We start from the raw sequence: 17458 nt of genomic DNA, 5'->3' as shown, positions 1-17458 counted from the left end.
CGACTAACTGTGTGGAGTTTGCACGTTCTCCCCGTGTCTGCGTGGGTTTCCTCCGGGTGCTCCGGTTTCCTCCCACAGTCCAAAGATGTGCAGGTCAGGTGAATTGGCCGTGCTAAATTGCCCGTAGTGTTAGGTAAGTGGTAAATGTAGGGGTATGGGTGGGTTGCGCTTCGGCGGGGCGGTGTGGACTTGTTGGGCCGAAGGGCCTGTTTCCACACTGTAAGTAATCTAATCTAATCTGTCCTAATTTTGCTCCTGTATCTTATGGACTTATGATTCCTGTGTAAACTCCTCCTCCCAGCCATCGTCTGTAATGTTCTCCCAAGCACCCATCTGAGATTGATTGAGATTGTTCTCAAGCATTGTCACAAAAGATGAGACAGCAGTGTAAGGTCACCAAGATTCGATTCAGGGAACATATCCTAGCTCTACCTCTACCTGTGCGTCTAATAGAACACAGAACAATACAGGGAGAAAGTGAGGACTGCAGATGCTGGAGATCAGAGTTTAAAAATGTGTTGCTGGAAAAGCGCAGCAGGTCATGCAGCATCAAAGGAACAGGAGAATCGACGTTTTGGACATAAGCCCTTCTTCAGGAAGGCTTCTTCAGTTTCCTGAAGAAGGGCTTATGCCCAAAATGTCGATTCTCCTGTTCCTTTGATGCTGCCTGACCTGCTGTGCTTTTTGAGCAACACACTTTTAAGCATAGAACAATATAGTGCAGAACAGGCCCTTTGGCCCTCGATGTTGCACCGAACTGTGAATCATTCTAAGCTCATTCCCCTACACTATCCCATCATCATCCATGTGCTTATCCAAGGATTGTTTAAATCTCCCTAATGTGGCCGAGTTAAATACATTGGCTGGTACTCTCTTATCGCTCTCTGCGTAAAGAACCTGCCTCTGGCATCTGTCTTAAATCTATCACCCCTCAATTTGTTGTTATGCCCCCTCGTACAAGCTGATGTCATCATCCAAGGAAAAAGACACACACTGTCTACCCTATCTAATCCTCTGATCAGCTTGTATGTCTCTATCAAATCCCCTCTTAGCCGCCTTCTTTGCAATGAGAACAGACCCAAGTCTCTCAGCCTTTCTTCATAAGACCTTCCCTCCAGACGAGGTAACATCCTGGTAAATCTCCTCTGCAACCTTTCCGATGCTTCCACGTCCTTCCTGAAAAATGGTGACCAGAACTGTGCACAATATTCCAAGTGTGGCCGTACTAGTGTTTTGTATAGTTGCAGCATGACATTGCAGCTGTGGAACTCAATCCCTCTACCAATGAAACGTAACGCGTCATATGCCTTCTTAATAGCACTATCAACCTTAGTGGCAACTTTCAGGGATCTATGTACATGGACTCCAAGATCCCTCTGCACATTCTCACTATCAAGAATTTTTCCATTGACCCAGTACTCTGCCTTCCTGTTATTCTTCCCATCTGCTGCTAAAAACGACATCCGTGTCTTCTCTTGGCTTGTTTACTCCCAATTCCTTGCTAACTGCCCAACATCCCAACTCTGATGTGAAAACATCCAAAAATGACGTGCTGGTATCCCACTTTGCACTGAATCCCAGTCACCTTTTGCTAGCTGACGATCTGCATTGACTATCAATTAAACAGCGCTTCGGTTTTAAAACTTCATTATTATTTTCAGTTCCTCTGTGGCTTTGACACTCTAATTTTTGTCATCTGCTGCCCTAAAACTGTACTAATTATTTGTGCTACTCTCATTCCAACTTCTTGTGCAACTCTGAGTTTAATTTTTGCTTTTTGATGGCTGAAGCTGTGTATTTTTTTCCCTTTCTGCACAAATCTGCCTTCCTTTCCTATCTTTAAGGATATTTCTTACATCATGCCTTTTTGAGAAAGCCTTCATCTGCCCAAATATTTATGAACATGTCTTGGTGTCAAAAGCTGTTTTAACCTGTGTGTGTGTGTGTGTGTGTGTTATGCTTTCAGGCATCTTTTTCCTTTTAAGGAAATGTATGCCATGGTTGTCACTGTTTTAAAAGAAATCAAAATGGAAAAAATAACAGGAGTTAAGCGAATGTCCAACAAATGGAGATAAGGCTGCTGCTCCAGGATATTCAGAGAATTAGAATTATACATTAATGATCTGGACAAAGGAACTGTGAGGACATTATTGTCAAGCAAAACTAATGTCATTTACAAGATATCATGCAAGAACTGTACAAAAAAAACACTACATCGGATAAACTATTAGGAAACTTGCCACCAGGATACATAAACACCAACTGGCCATCGAAAGACAAATCCAGTATCACTAGTTTCCATACATACAGACAAAGAAGGACACCACTTCGACTGGGACAATGCACACATCCTAGGACAGGCAAAACAAATACACGTATGAGAATTCTTAGAAGCAGGACATTCTAACCAGAACTCCCTCAATAAACACACGGACTTTGATTCTGTCTACCTTCCCTTAAAAAAACCAGAAATGACATCAACCACGTTATGATGATGTTACCTAATATGGTGACGAAACATCTGAAAACAGACCTTCAGTTCAGCAACCTACACACAGTCAAAATGTTGGTGATTTAGATGTCAATTATTGTGGAATTTGTAGCCAAGCAGGAAACATTCTTGTATACTGAGTCTGATGATATCGAGAACAATATCTGTTGATGTATGAAATGCATTGTAAATCTTGCGAATTTATTGAGCGTATAAATTTGGAGCAGTGAATTGGCAAGGTTGCACATGTATTATAATGTGGGGACAATTTCATGAAGGCACACAAGGAGGCCAGTTGGGTTTCTCTGGACAGCTCCTTTCTTCCATTGTCTTCCCCCTTATCTTGTAAGTTTATGTCAAGTGCTAATCCACTTTTCTTTTGACATAATTGATTTTCCACTTACACTGTCCTCACAGGCAGCAGGTTCTAGATTGTTAACACCAGTGGCGTATAATATTTTTCTTCATATTCCTTTGCATGTTTTGACCAAAATGTTAAATTTATATCATGTCATCTTTTACAAGAAACTCAAATAAGGTAACTCGATTTGGTTAGAAGAACAGAAAGTCTGAATATTGTTCTAATGTTGGGGAAATCCAAATATTGTTTCTCTGAAGGATTTAGTCTCTTGTACAAAAACACAAGCTTGAAATGTTGGTGCAGCAAGCAATTTGGAAAGTGAATGAGATGGGTATCAGGGTGGCTCACTGACTAACACTGCTTCCTCACAGCACCCTTTCCTTTTTTATAGTCAGAGCATTGAGAATAGGAGTTGGGAGGTCATGTTGTGGCTGTACAGGACTTGGTCAGGCCACTTTTGGAATGTTGCATGCAATTTTGGTCTCCCTCCTGTAGGAAGGATGTTGTGAAACTTGGAAATCTTTTCTGAACCCTTGCAAGGATGTTCCCGGGGTTGGAGGGTTTGAGCTTTCTGGAGATGCTGAATAGGGCAGTTTTCCATGGAGCATCGGAGGCTGAGGTGTAATTTTGTAGAGGTTTATAAAATCAAGAGGGGTGTGGTTAGGGTAAACAGGTAAGGTCTTTTCCCTGGGGTGGGTGAGTCCAGAACTAGAGGGCAGAGGTTTAGGGTGAGAGGGGAAAGATTTAAAAGGGACCTAAGGGGCAACTTTTACACACAGGATGGTGCGTGCATGGAATGAGCTGCCAGTGTAAGTGGTAGAGACTGGTACAATTGCAACATTTAACTGGCATCTGGCTGGGTGTATGAATAGGAATGGTTTAGAGGGATATGGACCAAGTGCTGGCAAATGGGACCAGATTAATTTAGGATATTTGGTCGGCATGGACAGGTTGGGCTAAAGGGTCTGTTTCCATGCTGTACATCTGATTCATGACTCCATATGTGGAGTTTGTACATTTTTCCTGTGTCTGCATAGGTTTCCTCTGGGTGCTTCTGTTTCCTTCCTCAGTTCAAAGATGTCCAGGTTAGGTGGATTGACCATGGGAAATGTGGGGTTGTAGGGATCGGACGGCAACGTGATGAGTCTGGATGGGATTTTCTTCAGAGGGTTGCGGTGTACTTGATGGGCCAAATGCCCTGCTTCCACACTGTCGGGATTCTATGAAATAGTACGTGGGCCTTCATTACAAGCTGCTTGGAGTGTACAGGTAAGGAAGCCTTGCTCCACTGAGTTGAGCTATCATGTGACTGCAAGTGGAATGTCATGTGAAATGCTGCTGCCAGCCACCATGAATTATGCACTTCAATGTGGTGCAACAGAAGTTGACTAACCTGATTCCAGCAATGACAGAGATTGAGTAGATTAGGAACATAAACTCTCAAGTTCAGAAACATGTAAGGTGACCTCGAAGAATCTGGAAGTTCCTGTGCAGATCAAAATTAGTCAACCCTTTTAACGTCTGTACACATTTGCAGCTGTTTCAAATAACCTGAAGAATCCGCATGGACACACAGTATGGAAGAAACTGAGGGTGTGACTGTAGGCACTGAATGTTGGACTGTTTGACCATGTGAATCGGTGAATGCCTGCAGTCCTCAATAGTTTCTCTTCATTATGGAGACTTTAAAGCTGGGGTCATCAACTTGGGTACATATCAGTGATTGAAGCTGACCATTTTATTCCATGGACACCGGTAGGAACAGGTGTAGATCTTTTAGCCTCTCGATCCTGTTCTGCCATTCAATGAGATAATGATTGATCTGTGGCCTAATTCCATGTACCTGCCTTTGGCCAGTATCCCTTAATATCTTTGCTTAAGAAAAAATGTATCTATTGCAAGTTTAAAGTTAATCTAAAACAGAAAGAATCTTGTTGGTACAGAAGGACAGATCTTAACTTGAATGTAGCAACTTGAGAAATTGGAGCAAGAGTACAGCTCCTTGAAACTGCTCCTCCACTCAGTACAATTGTGGCTGAACTTGGACACATTATTCCATTTTCCCTCCTGATCTATGAATCCCTCTGTTTCTTCATCCACCAAAGCTCTGTGCATTTCTATCTTGAGTCTGGCTGTCCAGCGTTCTCTTGGTTAGAGAATGCGAAGATTCCCCACTCAGAGTAATTGGTGTTTTTTTTACACAGCCAACCTCTTAGAACATTTTCAAAGTGCAACTTGTTTATGATCTTGAAGGTAAGTTTCAGATGCAAGGACTCAAACTTCCTCCATCTTGTCACCTGCCAATTTGTCATTTTAACTATGTATTCCTTTCTCCCTCAGATGTTGTTCAGTTTCCCTTAAATGTACTGACATTGTCTGCTCCGGTCACTGCGTATGTTGGTGACTTCCATAGTCGCACTGGACCTTCCAAACTTGCTTCTGGGTTTTCTGACTTCTCTCCCTTGTGAATTCACTTTTAGTTTCCCATCACCTCCCCAAAAGCATGAGCAGCTCTTTACAGAGTGATATTGGACTGGCTTTGCTGAGGTGATTCTAACTGTATGAGTTCCATCTCACCGAAACCAGTTCCCATATTCCAAGAGTTCAGAGCCCACCCTCCTGTTACCTATCTCTGGCCTTTTGTTCAGCTGCTCATGTTGGAAGCTGGAAGTTAGAGTTATACAGTTTATAGAATAGAAAGAGGTTATTTGGCCCATCGTGCCTGCTCCAAACGGTTTCCAATTCTGGATTCAGAGCCTTGAATATGATCAACACCGGAGCACCTATAGCTGCCTCGGTTCGAGAATTCCAAAGTTTTGCAACTTCCTGAGTGAGGAAATTATTGCTTCTTATTAAAATAGTCAACCCCCTTAACCTGCTACCCTGCGACTGCTACTTTGACTTTTTTCCAGCCAGGGCACAGAACCTCTCAACATTGAGCTTATCAAGCCTTGGCAAAAAGGAGAACTCCTTGTTTGTTTTCAGTTCACTAAAATGGGATTTTTAAACATCCACCCAGGAGGACAGTAGGAGCCTTGATTTAATCATCTCTTTTCCTGAGAATATGCAGCACTGGGCAAGTGCCTCATTGTGTCAGCCGAAAGCATTTGTCCCACTGCTGCCTGGGGGAAGCTGCCTGGCATTGACTTGTGAAATGAGACTAGCGTTTAAAGTGACTGCAACTTTTCTTGCTCCTTTCCTGCACTGCTCTACCGGTTACGTTGCACTTTGCTGATTTTCAGTTCCACTGTCCTCGGAGCAGCAAGAGCTGGCAGAGCCAGAGGATGTAAAGAGCCAACTGAAAAGACGGCAGCCATCGAGCCCAACTCAAGTGGTCTCCAAGCCAGCAAAAAGAGCCAAAATCAAAGTGACCATACTTTCGCAAGGAGAGCCATCAGCTACCACCCTGCCTTTCACAGGTGCCAAGGAAGGTAAGTGGATAGCTTGCTGTTGGGTTTCATTCTGTGATTCAGTGCCTCAAGGAACAGGAAAAGCAACTAGTCCCAGAGCTAGCGTGGAAACAGCCCTTGTCCCATTTCCTTCCTGTTGCAGGATCTTCCTCCAAGACCACTCCCTTCAGAATCTGAAGCCTCGGCTGAGCGACCCAACTTCTTCCCCTCCCCACCAGCACCACCCTGGATCTGAGTCTCCTCCATCCCTTTTGGAATATCAGAGTAGTGTGCCTTATTTTTTCCTGACTGTCCTATATGACAAGGATTCAGCATGGCCTAGAAATTTTGGGGAATAAGCGTAGGGCAACAAAGAGAGAAAGAGGTGCAGTCTGATAGTGTTGCTGTTCTCAGAAGATTTGGCCATTAAGTCTCTCAGTCTTCATACAGATGCTTCACGGTAGCGCTGAGCATCCTCATGAATTGGTCTTTCTGGTTCTTTTCCTTGATCTGTAGCATTTTACTTTGTGGGTCCACCTTCTCTTTTGCTTTGTAAAGCTCTAATGTTTTCTGAGGACCAGAATCCAGATTGTACTCCCAGGATCTTGAAAGGTTAGATACTGCTCTGATATTCCAATAAAGGATGATGGAGAGAATCGGGTCCAGGGCAATGCTGGTAGGGTGGGGTGGAGGTTGTGTCACTGAACTGGGGCTTCAGAAGCTGAAGGGAGTGGTCTTGGAGGAAAATCCTGCAACAGGAAGGAAATGGGACAAGGGATGATTCCACTACACCTCTGGGACCAGTTGCGTTTGCATACCAGAGAATGGGATTTAGCCAAAGTGAAGCCGCAATGCTCTCTGACCATGAAGAGTCTTGACTCAGCACTTTCAAGCTGATCGAGACATTTGATTTATTTTTCCTTGCTAACAGGTGGGGCAGGAAAACCTTTAACGTTGTCATTGAACCAGCCAGGATCTAGTAGCAAGGAACCAGCTGGAACTGTCACAGGTCCGAGGTGAGTGCTGTCTCGCATGTTTCACATGGTGTAATACTGTTCAAGAAATCTACCAGCAGAGCGTTGGGCCAGTTGTTTTATCACTGACCAGTTTTACTGACACAGGTTGTGCAAGGTGACGAAATCAGAATGGCGCTGCTGTTCAGGTACTTTGGAGTTTTGACTCTCTTTGAGCTCTTTCAGTACAAAGCAGTTGCCACTCGAGAATGCAGAAACTATGCCAGTTGTCCATTCATTACTTGTTCAATCTCTCCGCACTTTCCTCCTGGCTGTGATATGACCTATGTCCCAGTACCTGGCCACAGTATGTTCTGTCTTCTATCATTTCCACACAGTTGCAGATTCTCATTGGTGTCTGCATCCATCAGTCAGGCCTACATGTACAGTCCCCACTGAGCTTGAAAGCACTGTGTCTGTTGCCTTGTCATAGAATTCCAGATTGAGCTTTCCTTTGTAACACTCTTGTTATTTCCCTCCACACCCAAACCACTTATTGCCTGAAAAGGGTTCTTCTCATGTCATCTTTCCTGCTTTTGCCAATCGACTTAAATTTGTGTCTTCTGGTTCTCAATCCTTTCACCAAAGAACAATTTCTCCCATGCACTTTGTCTATGCACCTCCTAATTATGAAAACTTATATCGGATCTCTTGCCCAAGCGAACATGCCCAGCTCTCTCGTGTTAAGATAATTGAAATCCTTCCTCCCTGGAAATGTTTTGACCATCGTTTTCCACTCCCATACCTCCAAATAAACCTTTCACCACCTCTTTGAATTATGGTTGATCTCCCAGTTGAGGCAGAACCAGTGTTTACACAAATTTATTGTAATTTCCTTCTTATCTTCCCCTGTCACTTTCAATCATTTAGTGCACAAATCACCACAGGTGCCCAGCTCGTAATTCTGTTTAGAGTTATACCCTTTGTTTGATATTGGCCCTCTTTTATAGGATTGTATCTCGCTTCACGTTCTCTCCATGAAATTTCTCTTGCCACGTGTCCTCGCATTCTATTAACTGGTTGATGTCCTTTTCAAGTTCTGAACTATCCTGCTTCTAGTTCACAAGACCTATAAGTTTTATGTCATTCAGAAATGTTCCCCTGCACACCAGGTCTAGATCATTAAACTATATCAGGAAAGGCATGGGTCCTCTCCACATTAATCCCCAAGGCATCCCTCCCTCCAGTCTAAAACGCAAGCATTCACTACTGCTATCTGTTTCTTGTCACTCAGCACTATTGTATCTATGTTGCTCTAGTAGCTTTTATTTTGAGTGCTCTAACTTTGCTGACAAACTTGTGTTGTGGCACTTTGCCAAATGCCTTTTGGAGGTCAGTGTATGCCATGTTTTCTACCAAACTGTTTTTGAAACCTCGGTAAGCTATTGGTAAATTGCAACAGGACTCAAAGAGTCGGGTGTTATAGAACTTAGAACATAGAACAATACACGCAGAACAGGCCCTTCGGCCCTCGATGTTGTGCCGACCTGTGAACTATTCTCAGCTCGTCCCCCTACACTATCCCATCATCATCCATGTGCTTATCTAAGGATTGTTTAAATCTCCTTAATGTGGCTGAGTTGTCAACATTGGCAGGCAGGGCATTCCACGCCCTTACCACACTCTGCGTAAAGAACCTGCCTTTGACATCTGTCTTAAATCTATCACCCCATAATTTGTAGTTATGCCCCCTCGTACAAGCTGATGTCATCATCCAAGGAAAAAGATTTTCACTGTCTATCCTATCTAATCTTCTGATCAGCTTGTATGTCTCTATCAAATCCCCTCTTAGCCTTCTTTGCAATGAGAACAGACCCAAGTGTCTCAGCCTTTCCTCATAAGACCTTCCATCCAGACCAGGCAACGTCCTCATAAATCTCCTCTACACCTTTTCTAATGCTTCCACATCTTTCCCGAAATATGGCGACCAGAACTGTACACACTATTCCAAGTGTGGCCGCACTAGTGTTTTGTAGAGTTGCAGCGTGAAATGAGGCTGGGAATGTCTTCTGCATTCACCCAGCAGAGGGATGGAATATGCAAGCTTGCAGGGAAAGAATGGGTGAATGAGGTTGATTGCTCACCCTGAACTGCACCGATTGACAATAACCTGAGCGAGACAATTGTATTTGTGATTTGCTTCCATTCAAGAGCTGCAGACCAAGAGCTTTAAAGTTTGGCTGAATCACTGGCCTTTCTGTCTGGCTCTGGTGAGGAACCATTAATGTGCTGCTAAAGACTGAATTGCAGGTAGTAACAGTCAAATCTTTTCACGATTTGGGGATGCCGGTGTTGGACTGGTGTGTACAAAGTTAAAAATCTCACAACACCAGGTTATAGTCCAACAGGTTTAATTGGAAGCACACTAGCTTTTGGAGCACGCTCCTTTATCAGGTGATTGTGGAGGGCTCGATCGTAACACAGAATTTATAGCAAAAATTTGCAGTGTGATGTAACTGAAATTATACATTGAAAAATTGATGGTCGGTTCAGCCTTTCTTTTTTTTTGTGTGGTTCCAGGGCGGGCTTTGCTATTACTGGTAAGAATGCCAAGCTTCTCCAGTTTTTTGTTCTTGGCGTGCATGTACGTGGTGTAGTTTTGTCGCCTTGTCTGTTTGGCAATGTCACATAATTGTACTGATGTATCCTGTGTACAGGCTGTGAGTGTGGACTCCATCTGAATTTCAAGGTTGTGGTGTCTGCTGTAGAGTTGGTGCACGAGATGATTGAGAAGTTTACGAGAGGTGCGGTGGCAAAGTCTGCGTAGTCTGTGTTGTAGGTCAACCTAAGTGGGTTCGTGATCCGTAATCCTTTCGGAAAGGCTTAACAGACAATCAATTTTTCAATGTATAATTTCAGTTACATCACACTGCAAATTTTTGCTATAAATTCTGTGTTACGATCGAGCCCTCCACAATCACCTGATGAAGGAGCATCGCTCCGAAAGCTAGTGCGCTTCCAATTAAATCTGTTGGACTACAACCTGGTGTTGTGTGATTTTTAACTTTGTAAACCTTTTCACTGCAGTGAACCCTTAGACCCACTGAATTGGGAGTCCTACAACTTTAGAGTACAGGGTGGTTTTCAGCTGGAAGTCTGAATGCAGAGGTCCTGGCAGAAAGGGTCACAGATATGTCTGGGCCTGATGGTTTGTTTGTTTTGAAGTACTTTTCACATGTGTGGATCACAAGCCAAGTCTCATTTCATGGCCAGACTCCACTAACCAACTTTAGATTAGATTAGATTCCCTACAGCCCTTTGGCCCAACAAGTACACACTGACTCTCAGACAGTTGACTCCTGGCAATATCCTTGTAAGTTTCTTCTGCACTCTTTCCAATTGAATAACATCTAGTTTAATAACAGCAAGGTGACCAAAACTGGACACAACACTTGGCAAGTGCAACCTCACCAGTGTCCTGTACAACTGCAACATAACTTCGCAACTTTGATACTCAGTGACCTAACAGATGAAGGCCAGTGTGCCAAACGCCACCTTCACTGCCCTGTTATCTGATCATTGCTCCATTGCCTTTTGGGGGATTTTGCTGTCTCCAAATTGATTGTTGCATTCTGTACTGTATAACAATGATAACCCCCTCAAATGTACTTAACAAGCTTAAAAATTATAGCCCTTATGGGATGTTATAGCCGTCACAGAAACACGGCTGAGGGAGGGAGAGGACTAGTAGCCTAACGGGCCAGGTTACAGGTGCTTTTGGCAGGATCGAGGTGGTGGAAGGACGGGAGATGCAGTTGAATTTTTGATTAAAGCAAGTATCACAGCAGTAATCAGAGATGAAACAACTGAGTGATCATTCAGTGAGGCTTTGGAGGTGGAGCTAAAAATAAGAAAGGGATGGTGACTTTATTGGGGTTAGTATTATAGACCCTTAAATAGTCAACAGGAATTAGAGGAACAAATATACAGAGAGATTGGGGAGAGTTGCAAGAGCAATAGGGTTGTCATAGTTGGAGATTTTAATTTTCCTGAGATAGACTGGCTCTGCCAGAGTGTTAAGGGCTTAGATGGGGTGCAAGTTGTTCAGTGCATTCAGGAAACTTTCCTGAACGCACTATCTCGAGGAATTGCAAATTGAACACTCCTTGCTGACGTTCTTGTTGTTTCCCTCCAGATCCTAACCACTTGCTGACTGAAAAGGTTTCTCCTCATGCCGTCTTTCCTGCTTTTGGGAAATAGGACAAGACAGGTGATGGAGATGACAGTGAGGGAGCACTTTGGGACCAGTGATCTTAGTTGTATTAATTTTAAAAAGTTATGGAGAAGGTCAAAACTAGTCCTCAAATTCTAAATTGGGGCAAGGTGAACTTTGATGGAATTAGACCGGAGCTTGCAGGAGTTGATTGGAGTGGTTTGCAGGCAAAGGCTCGTCCGCCAAGTGGAAGGCCTTTAAAAGTGAGATAGTGGAGTTCAAGGTCTGTATGTTCTGTGAGGGTGAAGGGCAAAGATATCGAGGCTCTGATCAGAAAGATGAAGGAGGTATGGCTCAGGTACAGGTAGCTGAGATCAAGGGAATCCCTGGAGGTGGAAAGGTGATAATTAGGAGCAGGAGTTGGCCATTTGGCTCCTTGTCTGCTCTGCCATTCATCAAGACCACGACAGACATTTTTGTGGTCTTGACTCTATACTTTCCTACCTCTTTCCACTATTCTTTAGACATAGAAGTCGATCAACCTCTGTGCTAAAGATATTCAGTGACCCCCTTCTCCGTTGTTCTGTGAAGAAATGAACTTCTTGAACTTATGAATCTCTTGGTGAAAAAACATTTCTCATTGTGAATGGCCCGTGCCCTTTCGTTCAATTGCGTCCCCTGAGTCCAGTCCCTTGCGCATGGGGACCATCCTTTCATTATATACCCTGTCAAGCCTCTTTCATGCGTAGACAGTGTTTTGAGGCATTTATGGTTAAGAAATGTCATTATTGAGTCCGTCATGTCATTGTTGCATTCTCTTGTCCGGTTGCCCAGATCGAATGTGGACGTGTTCTCCACTTGTCCGAGTACAATAACCTCACCTGCTCCAGCTGTCAGCACCACAGCCAGTGCCTTCCATACTATCCAGGCCAGACTGGTCACCCCACCAGGTTCCAGTACTTCACAGCAACCTCATTCTGCACCGAACACAGCATCAGGTATGAGCACAGTCTTTAATTTGTTACCTTTGCTTCGAGTAAATTCTGAGAAACTGTTTCTGGTGGAAGGAGGATTGGTAATCCTAAGGTACAAATTGCTAACAGAACTGAAGAAATGCTGAGAATATTGATTTCGAGAAGTGAGAAATGTTGATCTATGCAAATATGATTGGGCAGTGATGGGATAAGTCAATGTGTAACTTGAGATTGGAAGCTGGTTATCTGAAAAACATTTGTTCTTGCAATGAAATTTTAGCTGTGTGCCATTTTCTCCAAGTGTACACCTCCCATATATGCGTGAATAACAATTTAGAAAGAAACCTGAATCTCATCTGATCTAAGAGGAAAGAAAGGGTTAAACTTTGCCTTTAGTGGGTAATAGTGCTACTTCCTGCTCCCAAAATGCATTTAAGCGTAAGATGGCAGGAACAGATCCATATCAGCTGTGATTGCGTTTCTACTGTTTTGAAACAACAGTACTGTTCTCACGTGGTTTTTCGGCCCTTCTCACTTGTGAGTGTAACAAAACCAAAGCTTACATCGCAGTCAAGAACTGAGGCCATAAGATGTAGGAGTGAAAGTTAGGCCATTCAGCCCATCGAGTCCATTCCACCCTTCAATCATGGCAGATGGGCATTTCAACGCCACTTACCTGTACTCACCCCATATCCCTTAATTCCTTGCGAGATTAAGAATTTATCGATCTCTGCCTTGAAGACGTGTAACATCCCGGCCTCCACTGCACCCAGTGGCAAAGAATTTCACAAGCCCACCACTCGCTGTTTCAAGAAATGTCTCCTCATTTCCATTTTAAATTGACCCCCTCTAATTCTAAGGCTGTGCCCACAGGTCCGAGTATCCCCACCTGACGGAAACAATTTCCCGGCGTCCACACTTTCTAAGCCATGCATTAGCTTGTAAGTTTCTATTCGATCTCCCCTCAACCTTCTAACCTCTAATGAATACAATCCCAGGATTCTCAGCCATTCATTGTACGTTAGGCCTACCATTCCAGGCATCATCTGTGTGAATCTCTGCTGGATGCACTCCAGTGCCAGTGTATCCTTGCTGAGATGTGGGGCACAAAACTGGGCACAGTATTCTAAATGGAGCCTAATTAGGGCTTTATAAAGCCTCAGTAGCACATCACTGCTTTTACATTCCGACCCTCAAGATAAATGATAACATTACATTTGCTTTCTTGACCACAGACTCAACCTGCAGGTCAACCTTCAGAGATTCCTGGACTACCACTCCCAGATCCCTTTGTACTTTGGCTTTATGAATTTTCTCACCGTTCAGAAAATAGGCCATCCCTGTATTCTTTTTTCCGAAATGCAAGACTTTGCAGTTGCTCACGTTTAATTTCATCAGCCATTTCTTAGACCACTCTCCTAGACTGTCTAAATTTTTCTGCAGCCTCCCCACCCCCTCAGTATTACCTGCCTGTCTGCCTAACTTTGTATCATCGGTGAACTTCGCCAGACTGCCCCCAGTCCCTTCATCCAGATCATTAATATATAAAGTGAACAGCTGTGGCCCCAGGACTGAACCCTGCAGGACCCCACTTGTCATTAGCTGCCATTCCAAAAAAGAACCTTTTATCCCAACTCTCTGCCTTCTGTCAGACAGCCAATCCTCAATCCATGCCAATAGCTCACCTCTAACACCATGGGCCTTCACCTTACTTAGCAGGCTCCTGTGAGGCGCCTTATCAAAGCCCTTTTGGAATCTAGGTAGATAACTTGCACTGGGTTTCCCTGGTCTAACCAACTTGTTCCCTCTTCAAAGAATTGCAACAGGTTTGTCAGGCACGACCTCCCCTTACTAAATCCATGTTGACTTGTTCTAATCCAACCTTGCACTTCAAAGAATTTAGAAATTTCATCTTTAATGATGGATTCTAGAATTTTACCTACAACCAAGGTTAGACTAATCGGCCTATAATTTTCCATCTTTAGTCTTGATCCTTTCTTGAACAAGGGGGTTACAACAGTGATTTTCCAATCATCTGGGACTTTCCCTGACTCAAGTGAAGTTTGAAAGATTACAACCAATGCTTCCAATATTTCTTCGGCCACCTCCCTCAGAACTCTAAGATGTAGCCCATCGGGGCCAGGAGATTTATAAATGTTTTGGACCTTTTTAGCTTTTCTAGCACTTTCTCTTTTGTTATAGCTACCATACTCAACTCTGCTCCTTGACTCTCCTTAATTGTTGGCATATTAAGTTCTTCAGCTATTTCCTTATCTCCCATCACTAGCCTTCCTGCATCAATTTGGAGGGGCCCAATTTCTACTTTTGCCTCTTGTTTGTTTCTTATGTATTGAAAGAAAATTTTACCTCCATTTCTAATATTATTGGCTAGCTTACCTTCATATTTGATCCTTTTCTTCCTTATTTCTCTCTTTGTTATCTTCAGTTTGTTTTTGTAGTCTTCTCAATCTTCTGATTTCCCAGTGCTCTAGGCCACTTTATAGGCTCTCTCTTTATCTGTGATACATTTCCTGACTTCCTTTGTCAGCCTTGGCTGTCTTAATTCCTTCCCCTTCCGCCCCACCCAGATAATCTTTGTTTTCTTTGGGATGAACCTCTGTACCGTGTCCTCAGTTACACCCAGAAACTCCTGCCATTGAGGCTCGTACCACCTCGGGGGCACTTGGGCTTGTGGTGCCCACATCTGCTGAAAGAATTTTTAAAAAACTGACCTTTTGGTTTGTGTTCAGGGACACAGTCAGCAAGTAGCCTGCTCCAAGGATTGAGCTTCAGTCTGCAGGACATTGGAACAAAAACTTCTAGCCTGTCATCTGCCAGCCCTAGCCAGGTACAGTTGTTACATATCGTACTTTTCAACCAATGTATAGAGAGAGAAAGTTTGAGAATGCATTGTTGCATCTTCTAACGAATGTAATAATGTCACCCACCAACAGTTACTTCACCTCGGCCAGGGTTGTAGAGCCAGGTGGGGTGTAAATATAACACTCATTTGTTAAAAAAAAAATGATTTAATGAGTAAATTATCAATCTCTGGAATAAAATCCCCAGAGGTCACGATGGAAGCAATTGTTACTGATTCCCTCAAATGAAAATTGATTTTTTTAAAAATAAATTTGATTTTGAATCGAGGATGTATGATGTGCGGTGAGAGCATGGAGTTTTGGAGGAACAGGTTTTTTTTTTCCACCTAATGTTCCCAGTGCTGTCCACATTGAAGTCTGGGTCTATTGTAGACTGACAATGAATGCAACTCTTGGAACGTTAAAAAATGAACGATTAATATCCTGGGGGTTACCGTTGATCAGAAGTTGAACTGGACAGGCCATAGAAACACTGTAGCTACAGGAGCAGATCAGAAGCTAGGAATTCTGTAGTGAGTAACTGACCACATGGCTCCTAAAGCCAGTTTGCCAAGACAAAGGGTTGTGATGGAAAGTTTTGCACCTACTGTTTGAGTACATCTCCAATAGCGCTTTGGAAGCTTCACACCATCCAAGACAAAGCAAGCTCACTAATTTACAACTCCAACCCCCCTTTCAGCATCCACTTACCCCACCGCTGACGCTGAGGAGCAGCAGTGTGTACCATCTACGAGATGCACTTGCAAAAATTGACCAGGGCTCCTCGATCTGCACCTTGTAAATGTACAAACATTATTATCGAGAAGGACATTGGCTGTAGATTTGTAGGAACACCACCCTTGCAAATTCCCCTCACCATCCTGAATTTGATGTACATCGTCATTCTTTCAGTGTCATGGGTCAAATTCCTGAAATTCCCTCCTGATAGTGCATGGACTGCAGCAATTCAAGAAAACAGCTGAACAACACTTTCTCTGGTGTGATGTGTGTGCAGTAAGCCAGGATTAGGAGACAGGGAGCTAGTTGAATGGGGTAGCCCATGGTGCTTAGCAAATTGAATTGGCTGCAGTCACCTCCTCAGTAACTTGGACTCAACATCTCAAGTCTACCATGTTTTCAAGCCTTTCTGGCCATGCCTGATGCGATTGGTCCCTGTATCTGCCTTAGTGTTTCAGCAAAAATGTCGTTCACAGGCTCCGAGTGTGAAGAGTTCAACCTCCACCCTGGGCCATGTAACTGTGGCAGCAAATTCTGTTGTCCGCGCATCGCCTGCACCGGGATTCCTGGGTGGGAACGGGAGCAACAAATCTGCTACTATTCACCACCTGCTGAGCAATGGAGGATTGTCCAAACTGACAAGCAGCTCGTCCACCCTGTCAGGTACTGAGAGCAACGATAGAAGCTCACCCCTCTCTATCCTTTTGACCTTGAATGTGAACAAAATATCTTTGTTGTATCATCAAATGTTGCAAACAATATTGGTGTCTTTAACATCCTACAATTGAAAATGACACTAACACAAACAGGGAAATATTCAGACAGATGGCCAGTGGTTTAAATTTGTATTTTCAGGAGGGTCTCAAAGTTGAGAGCTAAGGTAGTGAAGTGGAGAGGTGTGAGGAGGGAATTCCAGGAATCAAGAAAACTGAAGATACATCCAACAATGATGGAGCGATTAAAATCAGGGACAGTCAGGAGACTGGAATTGAAGGACTGCAGATATTTTGGGAATTAGTAGAATCACAACAGATGGCACAGTTGGGATGGGGAGCAGCCTATGTGGATTTGAAAACAAAATGAGAATTTTAACATCAAGATATTAATTGAACTGGAGCCAATGTCACTTAGTGAGTAAAAGTGGTAGGGCAGAGGAGTTATCTACAATCTAAGACATCATTATAGATTTGACTGACAGTCTTTTGGAGGTTGGACTGAGAGACACCAGCGAGGCACATGATCGGCATAGTTGAATCCAGTTATACATTGAGGGTACACATGAGGGTTTGAGCAGCAAATCAGCTGGCGTTCTGGAGGTGGGCACTAGCACTTGTCCAGATGATGCAAAAATGAGATCACAGGTCCGTCACAGAGTCACATATGACAACAAGAATGTGAACAGACAGACCCATTGATTGTTGCTGAACATTGAAATCAGTATCTAGGGAACACTGTTCAAAACAGGAACTGGACAAAAT

At 43.5% G+C, this 17458-nt stretch overlaps 1 protein-coding gene across 4 annotated transcripts in view; it reads left to right on the top strand.

The window, feature by feature from the left end:
- The window catches only part of kansl3 (KAT8 regulatory NSL complex subunit 3), an 87285-nt gene that overhangs the window by 55329 nt on the left and 14498 nt on the right, over positions 1 to 17458 (top strand). For 3 of the 4 annotated variants that reach the window (XM_072553824.1, XM_072553825.1, XM_072553827.1), the window contains 5 exons: positions 6095 to 6283; positions 7173 to 7257; positions 12242 to 12405; positions 15132 to 15229; positions 16457 to 16643. In XM_072553824.1, coding sequence (XP_072409925.1) covers positions 6095 to 6283; positions 7173 to 7257; positions 12242 to 12405; positions 15132 to 15229; positions 16457 to 16643 — 723 coding nt within the window. The remainder of the gene's footprint in view (positions 1 to 6094; positions 6284 to 7172; positions 7258 to 12241; positions 12406 to 15131; positions 15230 to 16456; positions 16644 to 17458) is intronic. The other variant, XM_072553826.1, reaches the window with a different exon arrangement.

The sequence above is a fragment of the Chiloscyllium punctatum genome, chromosome 35 (assembly GCF_047496795.1).
Source record: "Chiloscyllium punctatum isolate Juve2018m chromosome 35, sChiPun1.3, whole genome shotgun sequence".
NCBI lineage: Eukaryota > Metazoa > Chordata > Chondrichthyes > Orectolobiformes > Hemiscylliidae > Chiloscyllium > Chiloscyllium punctatum.
Note: the sequence above shows the minus strand (reverse complement) of the source record. Positions and strands in the feature narration are given on the sequence as shown.